This window comes from Spea bombifrons, chromosome 5 (genome assembly GCF_027358695.1).
Source record: "Spea bombifrons isolate aSpeBom1 chromosome 5, aSpeBom1.2.pri, whole genome shotgun sequence".
In the NCBI taxonomy this organism is placed as follows: domain Eukaryota; kingdom Metazoa; phylum Chordata; class Amphibia; order Anura; family Pelobatidae; genus Spea; species Spea bombifrons.
Window position 1 is genome coordinate 30,308,139 of NC_071091.1, and position 14,302 is coordinate 30,322,440.

Sequence of the window (14,302 nt, forward strand, 5' to 3'; positions counted from 1 at the left end):
TAGTCTTGAATTCATTCATAGTCCATATAATTGTAAGTCATTTAGATCATGATCATAAGGTGCCTTATTCAATAGTAGTAGTCTTAAATTCATTCATAAACCATGTAGTTGCAAATCTCTTATTTCTTCCGTAGATGAGATATTATACTTTATAGTTTTCCAATCTTTAAATGCGAGCCCCGCTTTCCTTTACTTTGCTTCTTCTTCTTACTTGCCGAAAAATGATTATATTCGCCTCCCGTCTCTCTCTTCTCAGCGCCGATAGATCACCTCCGTCGGGTCTGATTAGGATATTCCGGGACGTTATTTCGGCGTGATGGTATTCCGTCTATCCGTCTGTCCTCTCAGAGTGGGTGGATCACCTCCCTCCGTTCCGATTAGAAATCTCCGGACGTAGGTTGACGTTCTGACCGTTCTAGCCGCGTACTTCATACGGGTCCACCAGAAGAAGCACAGCCAAGTTTCAGATTGCCGGGGGCGCAGAAGAATCGAACTCGAAGCTCAAAACTCCGTCTGCAGCATCGCCATCACCAGACGCTCCTCCCAGTCAGCGTCTTACGTCATTTTGCCCTCCTAAAGCCAATTCAAGGAGCTGGATCAGTGGGAAGCTGACACTGAATTTTTTATATGATAGCTATAACATTTTTTCTTTATATAGATATATAATCATATAGCATATGATAATGATGGTGAAAGCAGAAATTGTAACAAATGAATTACTGATATAACGATATATTTTATTATTCAAAATCAGAATTTGCTGCTTCCTGTGAAAGAATGTATATAACCCTGTTGTAAATAGTAGAGGTGCAGTAGATTTCTCAGAATGTACATAAAAAATCCTAAATATATCCTGATCCTGTCCCATGTGGAGGCCAAAAATAAGATTTCACTTGGACCCTACATGTTACACGTTGTCTTCTTTGCATCCTAAACCAAAAAATGCAACGGGGAACACAACTGATATTGGTGAAGTCATTGCAAAACGTAGTCAGGACGGTGGAGCGATTAAAGTGAAGGTCGTTACAGCTGCCTCTAGGGTGCTGGATGGGTGTAATGCAGAACCGATGGAGGAAGCCGGTTATGGATGTTCAGTTTTATAGATGTTGTATATATATATATATATTTACTATAAAGAGTGTGCATGTAAGATGCATACATATAGTATGTAAGTACATCATCTCATCAATAGAGACATGTATATTTCCACATAGACCCATCAGACTGATGTTCTTACACATAATGTAATGTGAAGATGTTTGTAAATGCATATAAGGGGCTTAAAGCTAATCAGTACTTTTCATCTTAAAATCTGAAAAAGTGTGCCTGTCCCAGGAATGGCTACATTCTCTTATTGAATTAACCTCAACCAAATTCTGATGAGAAATCTTCAAAGTTGACTCATTATTTAAACTATAAATTATCCAAGGCTTCCTAAGCCTTACCTGCCGGCTAAACTTGCATTGTGTGCTAACATTGTCACTGTGCTGTAAACTGCAGCTTTAGTGAATAAGTCACTTGGAGATTAATTTGCTTTCAGTGTCCAAAAAGGCTCTGCAGTATCTCATAACTTAGGCTTTGTCCTCATCATTATCTCCGCTATCATCTTTTTGGAGATATTCTAAGGTGTGGGTAAGAATACTGAATCATAATAAACTATCTCCATTTCTTCTGCTGTATTAAACATCACCTCAGCACTTATAATTCCTATTGCCCCCAGGCTTCTCCTATTATATTTTTATTTACATGGCATATCCATATGATGTTAACATGGGGATCCTCATGCACCTCTGTGGGGTTCTAAACAGTTATGACATCAGTTGCCTGCCAACTGATGTGTTGACCGCAGCCACCAGACTCATTTTCTGTTTATCTGAGGAGACAGCAGAAGCGGTTTAAAAAGCGCCTGAAAAATGTGGCTGAGCGCCATTAAAAGTTCTAGGATGCCTCCAGAGGCCGGGTAAGAGAAGAAAGGGTGGCAGGGAAAGATATTTTCGGATGATTTTTGAATCCTTTGCTGTGGGAAATAAAATGGCTGTAAAATGTTTAAACTTTTAAAGTAAGGTTTTGACAATTAGGCAGATAGGTTCAATCTTTGTTGTAGAAAACATGGTTGCAACAATATTATATTCACTAATTATTTGTTTTTGCCCTAAACAGGAAAGCTAAGAATGGGATTAAATCTATTTTAAGTGCCCCTCAGCTGATGTATCCCGAGTAAGTATTATCTTATTTGAAATGGCAAGATGTATGCGGTCAAAACATTTACTATTCCAATGTACATATCGGGTAGATCCAGGCTTATCTTTTTAGTTCTTATTAAATCCATAAGGCTTCTTAGGATCTTTTATGGCTCTGTTCAAAGCCATAGAGATGTTTTCTATTGTTGTTCAACCCTGATCCCCATATTTACTTTTAGTGTGCCCCACAGCAATGTTTAACACTACAAAAAATCCCACATTCTTGTAATTGGTTCATAGAAAGTTTTATTCTATTCACTCTATGTTCTTTTTATGTCCTCAATAGGAAAGCTAACGATTGGCAGAAATCTGTCCTAAGAGCTGCACAGCTGAAGTACCCCGAGTAAGTAACCAATGAATGTTTGTTCTTTAGGCTTTACTCGTAATGGGTTCATTAAAAAATATTTCTACCAAGGAGCACACAAGAATATTCTATCCAATCTTTGTTCTGTTTTTGCCCTTTTTACTTTTAGTGTACCCCACAACAGATAGGGATTCTGTGTTATATGAATAGGCCAGCAAAACATTTAATACTACAGAAGATACAATAAAACATATAAGGACTTATAACACGGGGGACACAACAATATTCTATTGACTCTTTGTTTTTACCCTCAACAGAAAAGCTAATGATGGACTCACACCAGTCCTAAGGGCCCTACAGCTCATGGACCCCGTGTAAGTAACCAATAAATGTTTGTTCTTTAGGCTTTACTTATAAGAAACATTCCCGTAATGGGATCATAACAATTATTGATACCAAGGAACACACAAAAATATTCTAATCAATCTTTGTTCTGTTTTCTCCCTCAATAGGAAAGCTAAAGATGGGACCAAATCTGTCCTAAAAGCCCCGCAGTTCATGTATGATGGGTAAGTAACCAATGAATGTTTGCGCTTAACAAATCTAGGCTTTACTTACTTGAAATGTCAAGATGCATGCCTCCAAACCTTTGCTATTGCAATGCACATTTAGGGTAGATCCAGGCTTACCTTGTGAGTTCTTATTAAACCTATAAGGCTATTTAGGATCTTTTATGGTTCTGTCCTAGACATTGCCCGGTTCTACATGTTTCATAAAGATTCACATAGAGAAACACCTTGGGCCAACATGCAGCTTTTTTTCAGATAACAACAATATTCTATCCACTTATTGTTTTTTTTGCCCTTAATAGGAAAGCTAAAGATGGGACCAGATCTGTCCTAAAAGCCCCGCAGTTCAAGTACGACGGGTAAGTAACCAATGAATGCTTGCTCTTAACAAATTTAGGCTTTACTTATTTAAAATGCCGAGATGTATGCACTCAAAGGTTTTACTATTCCATTGTATATATAGGGTAGATCCAGGATTATTTTTTTTAGTAAATCCATAAGGCTCTTTACAAGCTGTTATGCTTCTGTCTTAGACATTGGCCGGTTTCTACATGTTTCATAAAGATTCACACCTTGGGCTAGCATGCAGCTCATGTCAGAGGGATATAATTGGGCTATAATTCTAGCCTATTTATTCTCCATATATAATAAGACAACAAACACAGAATGCTCCATGGATGTCCATTTCTATTAAAGAGAATGGTAAGAATATCTAATAATTCCAAACTGACATTGAGTTTTTGTGTTCTATCCAGAAACATCTATAGCTTCCTGCATCCAAAACCAAGGTAGGTTTCACGTTTTCCATCATTTTGCTGGTGTTAGCACAAAACGGTGAAAAGTTGTTTGTTTTCATTTAATTACAAACCTTCTTCTCTACTATCTTTTTTAGACCATTGGATCCAGAAGAGCCCATGGATATTGATATGTAAGTGTAATGGACTCTTCTAATTTTGGGATATAGCTAATATTCAGTTGATATCACATTGGTTAAACTAAAGGTCTGACATATTCCTCTGATCAATAGTTTATACATCTCTCCAGCAGTCAGATGACTGCTTCATATGAAAAAAAGTAGATATTAAATAAGTGAAGTAACAATAAATGCCTATTTATTATTCTCTTTTCCAGAATGTGCGAGGAGGAGCCCATGGACACTTCATAGTAAGTTTCATTGACTTGTGAATTTTTAAATATGGATGCATCTTTATTCTTGATGATAAGCTCATTTGAGCAAAGCCCTACTCCCCATTACAGTCTGCTCAGCCAAATATCACCGACAAATGATGGGGTTGGAGTTCCAGAGACTTTCTCTGTTTATAATTATAGACGTGTAAATAACTTTATATATTATTATAGCGTCTCTTTTATTGATTTAATTTTCATGTCTTCTCTTTATCCACAGGTCATGTGATTGGAGATGTGATTGTAGAAGATGAAGGAAGAATTGCTTGGGGGAGGGGGGATTTTACATCAGAGGGGATTGAGATATTATATAAAATTAAAAAAAAAAATTAAAATATTGCACTCATGGTTGATCCTTCAAAATCTTCACAAATAACATGATCATTGATCACCATGGATTACATGGACATTGAAGGACAGACCACATCGGAGCGCGTAGCCTGCCTGGTCTTGTCTGTTATGGTGTACAGAGTTAGTAGTTTGCTGCTTACACAGTATTATCATTCCCCCAATGTTTTACCTTCCTATCTGTCAATCCATTCTGTAAATCATATGATGTAGTTCTACTCAGGTTATACTAGATGAAAACTTTCTTATCGTCTCCTGTTTCCTGCAAACTGTTTAACGCAGAGACTGTGCCATTTCTGTTATAGTGTGGAGGAGAGGAGTGCTGGTTACTCTGTATCCGGTGACTTTATATGTGAAATGACATTAAACTTCCACCAAACTAATAATAACGATTGGGATCTTTGGTATCACTTGGCATAAAGTTAAATAACATTCTATATGTAATATTGGCCAATTCTAAATATTTTAAGTTAAAGAACATAATGAAAAAAAAGCTTCCCTTTTAAGCTATAGAGATTTAGAGGTAATGTAAGAAAGTTTACATGACTCGGGCACAATATATTAACATACAGTGAAACACATAAATAAAACACAAGAGACATGAGGTTGTTGGAAAGTGTAAGGCCACAGCGCTTTATTACTGTGACAAAAATGCAAGAAATTAGTTTTAAGAAATATGAGATAGGTTATGCATCGATTAACCTGTAAAACCATAAACATTGTTAAATAACATTTTGTAGGGATATCCCGCCAAATACCAACGGGTCGCTGGGTCAGAACACCCTACCCTTCAAAAGATCCCCCAGGGACTGAACCCGTGGAGAAATTAAATGAACATACATGTCGGCATAACAGCCAATTGTAAACATATCAAACCTATCTCTAAAATTCAGCCATAGACTACATTAAGATAAAGAAAGGCGAATAAACTGGGGAGGGATGGCGGGGATTCACTGCTTTTAACGGATTCACTGATTTATAACGCTGGTAAATAGTAACTGACCAAAGTCGGGGAAAAAACCCCACCCAACAGGTCCAGGAACCCTATAGGATGTCCCTTAGATGACCCCTACATCCTGACAGCCTGCTTACTGTTAATATAGGCCCAGTCATGCAGCCCTTTCTCTTATTATCCAGGGCTTGTCTTTTACCAAGAGGGTAGTAGATAAATAGAACAGGGTCCCATCAGACATGGTTGAGGCGAACACAATGAAGGAATTTAAACATGCATGGAATATGAATAAAGACTATAAACCAATGAGATTTTATTTTTTATTTCCTTATTTGTTTTATTTGATTTTACCCATACATTACTGAACACTACCTTTTAGATAACTACCTCCTCTATGTGACATGATTACCGTAGAATCCTCAGCTCTGTTGGCGGGTTTAACCCTTTCATTGTCACTGTTGGTTTTATGCACTTTATGCAATAATCTAGATGATGACAAATCCTTTGGTGCAGCTCAACGACTAAAAAATTGTTACTGTTATCTTCATGCCATTTTGCCTACTACCTTATAGACTTTTGCTAATACCCTTAATAATCTGCGTGTAACTAAAAACAATATCAAAATAAAATAGATTATTATGTGCAATAGGGTGTTCTCAGGTTGTTTCATGTGCTGAATGTATGCCTGCTCTTGATTTGGGTAACAAACAAGCGATGAACCAGATAAAATAATCCCTCTCTGTGATGCCGAGAAGTGTTGGGGTGAGAGATCCCTGATATACAAGACACCTGCCGGATTACCTGTACAGTAATGATTATCAGCAGACCCATTCTTTCATATTCGGGAGAACATGAAAACGAACACGAATGGTGCGTTTTTGTTGTTCAAACCGAATACCGAATAAAGTAATATTGTCGGGTAAACGTACATGAAGACGAAGAAGCACAACACGAAGAATCATCTTCACTAATATCTCCTAGCTAATCTCCCTGGTCCCTTCCAACTGGCTCTAGCCTACCTTCTCTATGCTGCCAGAGGGCTTCCAAGCCGTGTGCCCTGCCAGAGGGCTTCCATCTGTGCTCCTACCCCTTGCCTTACTGGTGCACTTTCAGTTTCCTGCTAGTTCTCAGAACACCTGTAGATGGCGCCCAAGAGAAAGACTAAGGCTAAAGTGGAGCGCAGCCCAGAACTGGATACATCATCAGCCTGCCTACAGCCATGCTCTGAATCTGAACCTGCCCCTGCATCAAGACTCCTATTTGATCCGGCACCCAGTTTCCTTACACAGTCTGAAATCCCTGTTCATCCCAAGCCAAGTTGCTCAGAGTGGTTGTCTAAGTCTGTGCTACCCTTCATTGGTTGATGCAAGAAGAGGCTCCTGTTGGCAACCAATAGAGTCGCTCTTACAGACCTTTTAAATCCTGGCTTCATATTTTTACCGCATTAACCCCATATTAACCTCTGCTAAATAAAACATCAAAAAACGAACACGAGGAATGTACAAGAATATCTGCCCGAAAAGAACACGGGAACGGGCAAATATTCATGGAATACAAATTTTTTTTATATACACACAGACGAACACGAAGACGAACATGAAGACTTGGCCGGTGCCCAAGTCTAGTTATCCGTTTTAAACTATCATACTAATGATTAGTGAATCTCTGCTTAAAGTGGTTCTTCTGAGTATCTCTGTATTTGATGGAAGCTATTATGACCATTATTGTTTCATGAAAAACTTTTGGTATTCTGAGTTTGATGAAACTGCCAATTTTTCTACATGTTTTGATGATATTCGTGAGCCGAACTTCATGGCTCCATCATTGGGATTGTAGACATTATGCTAGATATTTGGCTAATTGTACTTAATGATTAGCTTTGATTTTTGGATCCATGTTTGCACATTTGATTATTCCGCAGGGATTATTGCTACAGTTGTACATTTTTATGTAATTAAATATTTATAATTTGGTATTTATGCTATCATTTGAAGTGAATTTACACCAATTTACTAAGCAATAATAAATAACAAATCATGAAATACCTCTTTTTTTATTTTTTTATATAGCGCCAACAGATTCTGCAGCACTGTACAAAGTGTAGACTGGACATAACAATAAGTATGTAACATAACAAGATGACATACAGAAAAAACAGGTGAGGAGGGTCATTAACTCTTTGATCCATGGTGAGTGGAGATTCATGTTTATGGTTAGTTGTATTCCATGACTGTGGAGACTCCATGCGAGCTTGTTCCTCATATTTAAAATATTTTGGTTACTATTATCCGGATGTTAGTCATACTTAATTGATACTTCATTATCATCTGATGTAGTAAAGTAGTTAGCAGCCGCCTTCCGGTGCGCATGCATCCATCATAACCTGTGGATCCCTGGCTTTAAAATGTCAATACTTAAATATAAATAAATTGAAGTAGTCGGCTTCAAAGATATTCCAAAGAGGATATAGAGGCAGAATGACAAAATGACTACCTGAATTACGCATGTCCCAAAAGTAGCCTTTTACCAGCCAAACAATCTGACAAACCTATGCATGTGGGGTATCACCATACTCAGGAGATGTTGCTGAACACATATTGGAGTGTTGTTTGATAGTGACATATACCAGGACCTTTATATTTATAACTAAATTACAATTCGTGTGAAAATAAAATAAAAAAAATTACTATTACAAAGTTTGACAAAGTGTGGTTGTATAATTAGTGCATGGAAAGGGTTAAAATACCAGCATTTGAAATACCCTGGGGTGTCTGTTTTTCAAAAATATATGGTTTGATGGGGATTATTTGAGTTAACCGGCTTCAAAGATGTTCCAAAGAGGAGATGGAGGCAGAATTACCAGATTTGGAAAAAAAGGTTTGGAAATCATAAAACGCTAATGTAACGGGTTCACCAAGAGAGCTGTAGTAACTCCCAGAGATCACCCACATGTATCCTCCTGTTGTCCCCGGAATCACTTCCAGCACCAGCCAGCATGCGCAACTTGGAACCCTGCTATGTGTACCCAATAAGTAGACACAACTACCTTTTTTTTTTTTTTTACCTATACTTTTAATTAAATTATCCCCCCTCCAATATTTGGAAATCTTTCCTATTCCAATAAAATCTAGAGCTCTCCGATCTTTATTGTGCACTTCAGCGAAATGAGCTGATACACTAGTATACCCTCGTCTGATATTTCCGATATGTTCATTAATCCTAGTAAGTATTTTCCTTGTAGTCCAGCCAACATTTTGCATCCCACATGGGCAAGTGAGTAAATATATAACGTTGGTTGATTGACAAGTGATAACACTTTTTATATCATATTTCTTGTTTGTTATATTCGATTTAAAATGTGTAACTCTTTTACTACTAAGATTGTTTCTAGTTACACAGGCTTGGCATTTCCCACAGTGAATAAAACCTTTTACATCGTCTAAAAAATGTGTTGGTTTCTTTTCTTTTATATAGCTCTTAACTAACTTTTTTCTTAAATTTGGAGCTCCTCTAAAAACGATCCTGGGAGAGGGAGTGAGAATTTCATTTAATTATTTGTCTTGAGTTTGTATTATCCTACGTACTTGTTTATGATTTGCATTAAAATCGACAGTCATGGGAAGCTCATTTTGTATAGCTCTTTCTTCTTTTACTTTTGGCTTCAGAAGTTTTTCCCTATCTGTTTGTTTAACTTCTGTTATAATCCTTTCTAATTTTTTGGAATCATATCATTTTTCTTCAAAATCTCTCTGTAATTTAGCCATCTGTGTGTAAGGTATCTATATAGAAACAATTCCTTTTAATCCTATAGAACTGCCACCAATGTAACGGGTTCACCAAGAGAGCTGTAGTAACTCCCAGAGATCACCCACATGTATCCTCCTGTTGTCCCCGGAATCACTTCCAGCACCAGCCAGCATGCGCACCTTGGAACCCTGCTATGTGTACCCAATAAGTAGACACAACTACCTTGAATTGGAGTACAGCAGAAATGAACAGTTTATTGATGTAAAACATAGACTGATATAGCCACAGAACTTCATTAACATAAATCAACATTGATAAACAGGTAGACAACCCAACCTTTAATCCCCTTTAGCTACTGAATATCCCCCTGGTAGCCATCCTGTTAATGGGATTAGTTTAACAATGGAGTTCCTGCCTGTTTGGCAGCCAGGCTGGAGCCATCTCTGGGTACCTTGGGCCCCTGTATGACAGGTCATTCTGTCACAGAAATCATAAAACGCTACTTGTACTTATTGCCCAATAACTTACAAAAAACAGCAAAAAAACATAAAAACATTGGGTATTTCTAAACTCAGGACAAATAGTAGAATCTATTTAGCTAGTTTTTTTACTTCCTTTTGTAGGTGAGTAAAAGATTTTTCAAAGAAAAGTCATAAAAGGTGTTTTTTTTCAAATTTTCACCTTTTTCTATTAATTTTTTTATAGTGAATAAGGTGATATGATCAAAACATATGGTATCTGAGGAAAGCCCATCTTGCCCTGAAAAAAAACAATATATAACATGTGTGGGTACACTAAATGGGTGAGGAGAAAATTAACTTTTTTCTTAAATTTGGAGCTCCTCTAAAAACGATCCTGGGAGAGGGAGTGAGAATTTCATTTAATTATTTGTCTTGAGTTTGTATTATCCTACGTACTTGTTTATGATTTGCATTAAAATCGACAGTCATGGGAAGCTCATTTTGTATAGCTCTTTCTTCTTTTACTTTTGGCTTCAGAAGTTTTTCCCTATCTGTTTGTTTAACTTCTGTTATAATCCTTTCTATTTTTTTGGAATCATATCCTTTTTCTTCAAAATCTCTCTGTAATTTAGCCATCTGTGTGTAAGGTATCTATATAGAAACAATTCCTTTTAATCCTATAGAACTGACTTTTAGGAATGTTTTGGATCCATGGTGGAAAATGGCAGCTAGATTGTTCAATAAAGCTGTTTGTGTCCACCTTTTTTTAAAACAAAAACATACGTTTCTATTTTATTCTCACAAATGTATATTTTTAGATCTAAAAAATTAATTTTACTTTTACTAATCTCTGAAGTAAATTCTACTCCCCATGTATTTGCATTAATGTGTTTTAAGAAAAGGAGTAGCTGTTATTAGTGCCATCAGTACTTTCCTTATTCTTTATATTTTCATTTCTTCCTTTTGAATTTTCTAAGAAAAATTTATTTAAACTGAGTTTTCTAATAAATCTCTGTACATCAATATAAGTGGAGAAGTGGTTAAAGTGATTGGTGGGTGCAAATTTAAATCCATTTTGTAACAGATATTTTTGTGTCTCTGTAAGTGTTTTTGAACTTAAAAATCCCTATATCTAATTATTTATTTATTTTTTCTATGGCGATGTTACTGTTCTGTTTTCTTCCATTGAATTTTTCTCCCAGCTCTCGTTCCTCTACTTCCGGACTTCGTATTCTTTTTGTAGGGGTGTGTGGGCCTAAAAAAAATCATCGTTTTTTTTGTTCTTGCTTCAGAGACATGTGCCCTATCTTTACTTTTATGTTTTAGCTTAACATTTGCAACGTATGTTTTCTGCAGAATTCACTCTGTTTATTTACTCACAGCCATGTTCAAAAGGTCAAGACGTTAAATTTGTATAGCTACGTCTTCGCAAGTGTATTTTTGCCCTCCGTCAGTCTAGAGTTATATAGTAACAGTCATACTATTATTAATGTCATTCACCCTACCTGAAACAAGCAAAGCTTACATCCTGGAATCCGACTTTAGAATTTCACCATATTTCCCCCGCTTATCCCACAACTGGAAGTCGAACATTGTTTTCTTTGTGAAGGGTTTATGTATTTGTAGAGTGCAATACTTTTTTTCATCTTGGAAACATGCATATTCAGCTGAAAACATCTCCCTGTACATGATATACTCACTTCCTGTCTGCTCCAGCATTGGGTCAGAGAAGACTATGGGTGGAGGTCAGTTCTGTGCCCATGTGTGGAAAGCACTCCCATTTATTTCAATTAGAGCACTTTCCACCAGCTGATTGGCTGCTTCAAGAAATGTCGGACCAATAGAGGAGGCAGTCATTGCAGCCGGGCTGCAGCTTCTGTCTCAGATAAGAGCTTTATACTAGGTTTTGGAGTAATGCGTACTGAAAGAGTACTTTAAAGTAACTGGAGTAACAATCTACATGGCGAGCACAATAATAATAATAATATTTATAAGTATTATTATTTATATTATATTATTTTTTTATACAACGGCAACTATTTATTCCGTACTTCTTACAGTACATATATTCAAAATGACAAAACTAGAACTGACAGACTAAGACAAGCCGGTACATTAGGTAGAGAGGGGACCCTGCTTCCAAGATCACAATCGAGAGGATTTAGATCCTGTGCAGTACCGACAACAATAAGAATATTATTGATACAGCCCTGACAATTTACACAGAGCTTCATACAGTTATGGAGTATAAACTCTTTATACACAAGGGCCTACTGCCCTTGTTATATACCGGCAGACCATGATGTCTCTCTGGCACCCTGCCTGACACAAAGAGGGGCATTAATTAATTATAGCTTTAGCACGATACATTTTGGTAGGAATACAAAAACCTGGAATACAAATATCTGGAAATATATTTCTTTTTGTAGGCTTTGCACAGATTCATGTAACAACGAGGAATGTGTATAGAAAGTGACACTGAATAAAGGCCCTTATTTTTATCTCGGAATGCAGAGAACCCATGAAAAAAAGGAGAATATTTTTATAGTGCAATAACGTGATAGATCCCTGTTCTAAGTTGGCGCAACTAGTGTTTTTTTTTAATCAGCCGCAAATAATTTATATATGTAGGAGCAGACAGAAATTATTAGATAAATTAGCCATATTTATTATTAAGTCTCCAAATGTGTAGTTATGATGATGAAGTTCAGTTCTCACAGGAAAATTGCTATTTAACATAATTCCATCATCACTTAAATTTATTTGAATAATAATAGTCAGAACATGCTGAGTCTGAAATAAGGATAGTGTATATTCTACAGAGTTGCACAGCCAGAATACTATTTCCTTGCAGTCCAACCAGAGATTCACGTCTGCTCCTCAGACCTTACTGAGTAGGGGACACCAGGGAGTAACTGAGAAACATCCAATATATATATAGTTAAGTACAGGTAGTACGAAAATGTTAGGGCTTTTTCATTAAGTTGGCCTTGCTATGACAGTAACATAAAACTATTTATAAACTATATAAACTATTTTCTTTTCTGGAAAAACCATCCAAAATTTTAGACAACCACAGTTGCACGTAGAGCACCTCGGAGTCTAGATGGGACAGAGCACAGGTAAAATGGCACCCCTAAAAGTAGTATTTTGGAAAAATGTCTAGCGGGATTAATAGGAAATCTGGTCTGTTTTGGAGAATGTGTAATTAGTGTTTTCCATCACAATGACTTCCAAGCAATCAAGGGTGTTGCGCAGTTCTAAAAAGGACCAAACCTAAAATGTGTTACTTTTAGATCACTTCAGTTTCACTTTATTTTTGCTGTAATGTAACATTCATGCATTTCATTATTTTCAGGTAACAGAGCCTACGGGACGTGAAAAAAGACACCTAAACTACTGTTTTGTGCCACAGATACCAAGCCCAGAAATGATCTCTATCCAGCAACAATAAAAACAAATAAAAAAAAATCAATATTTAGTGTCTTGCCGTAGCATATAATATCCAACATCAATGTGTCAACCAAAAGGTTTATCTTCAGTTAGTAAGCCATATAATCATCGATTATTCTACAGACAATAGTGAAGTAAATTAGATCATTTTCGATATGTTTTCACACTTAGAGAATTATTTTTTTACGTAGATATACTCAAGGTTTACATTGTGTTTGAAGTAGAGTTTTCTTACCTTAGGAACTCATATTCTTCAGACAGACATCCTTTCTTACACTTTGCTAACTTTTAGCCACACCCATTTGTCTTTAAAAACAACACCTTTAAAGCCTTAAAGCCTCCTAAAATTGTTGGTGTTGGTAAACCCAGCCATGCTCATAAAAAGATTACGATCTATTGACATTTGGGTAAAGGTAAAGATAAAGGCGAGGCCCAGGTCTATGTCAACATCGTATGCTGATGGACCTTTACATTCTCTATGGTTATATATAAAAAAACATTTTTAAGTGTTTCATTTAAAGATTGATCTTATCATCATGGAAGCCAATGGGATGACACCAGAAGGTGTTTTTTTTAATGTTGTGACAAGATCACTAACCGTATTTGCTCGATTATAAGACAACCCTGATTATAAGACGACCCCCAAATCTGAATATTAATTTAGGAAAAAAAGAAAAAGCCTGAATATAAGACGACCCTATAGGAAAAAAGTTTTACCAGTAAATGTTAATTCATGTAAACTATTTTTTTTTAATAAAAGCTATGATTGAGAAAAATATTTTGGTTTTATTTCCTTCTATTTTCCAACCTGCCCCCCAGTTATGCACATCTGCCCCAGAAATGCCTTATACCCCCTATATGCCACTGTGCCCCATGATATGCCTTTTAACCCTCTAAATGCCACTGTGCCCCATGATATGCCTTATGCCCCCCATTTAACACTCCCCTGCTCCCCTCAAACTTACCGGTGCTTCTAACTTCCCTGTCATGTAGCCAGGGCAGCGTGTAGATCACACAGACTTACACTGCAGCCGGAAGGAGGC

General features: G+C 36.7%; 1 protein-coding gene across 1 annotated transcript in view; it reads left to right on the forward strand.

The window, feature by feature from the left end:
- The window catches only part of LOC128497639 (collagen alpha-6(VI) chain-like), a 275,508-nt gene extending 261,983 nt beyond the window's left edge, over window positions 1–13,525 (forward strand). Inside the window, exon 37 of the mRNA XM_053467803.1 lies at window positions 13,165–13,525. Within this exon, the coding sequence (XP_053323778.1) occupies window positions 13,165–13,168 (4 nt within the window). The 3' untranslated portion in view covers window positions 13,169–13,525. The remainder of the gene's footprint in view (window positions 1–13,164) is intronic.
- Window positions 13,526–14,302: the final 777 nt, after the last annotated feature.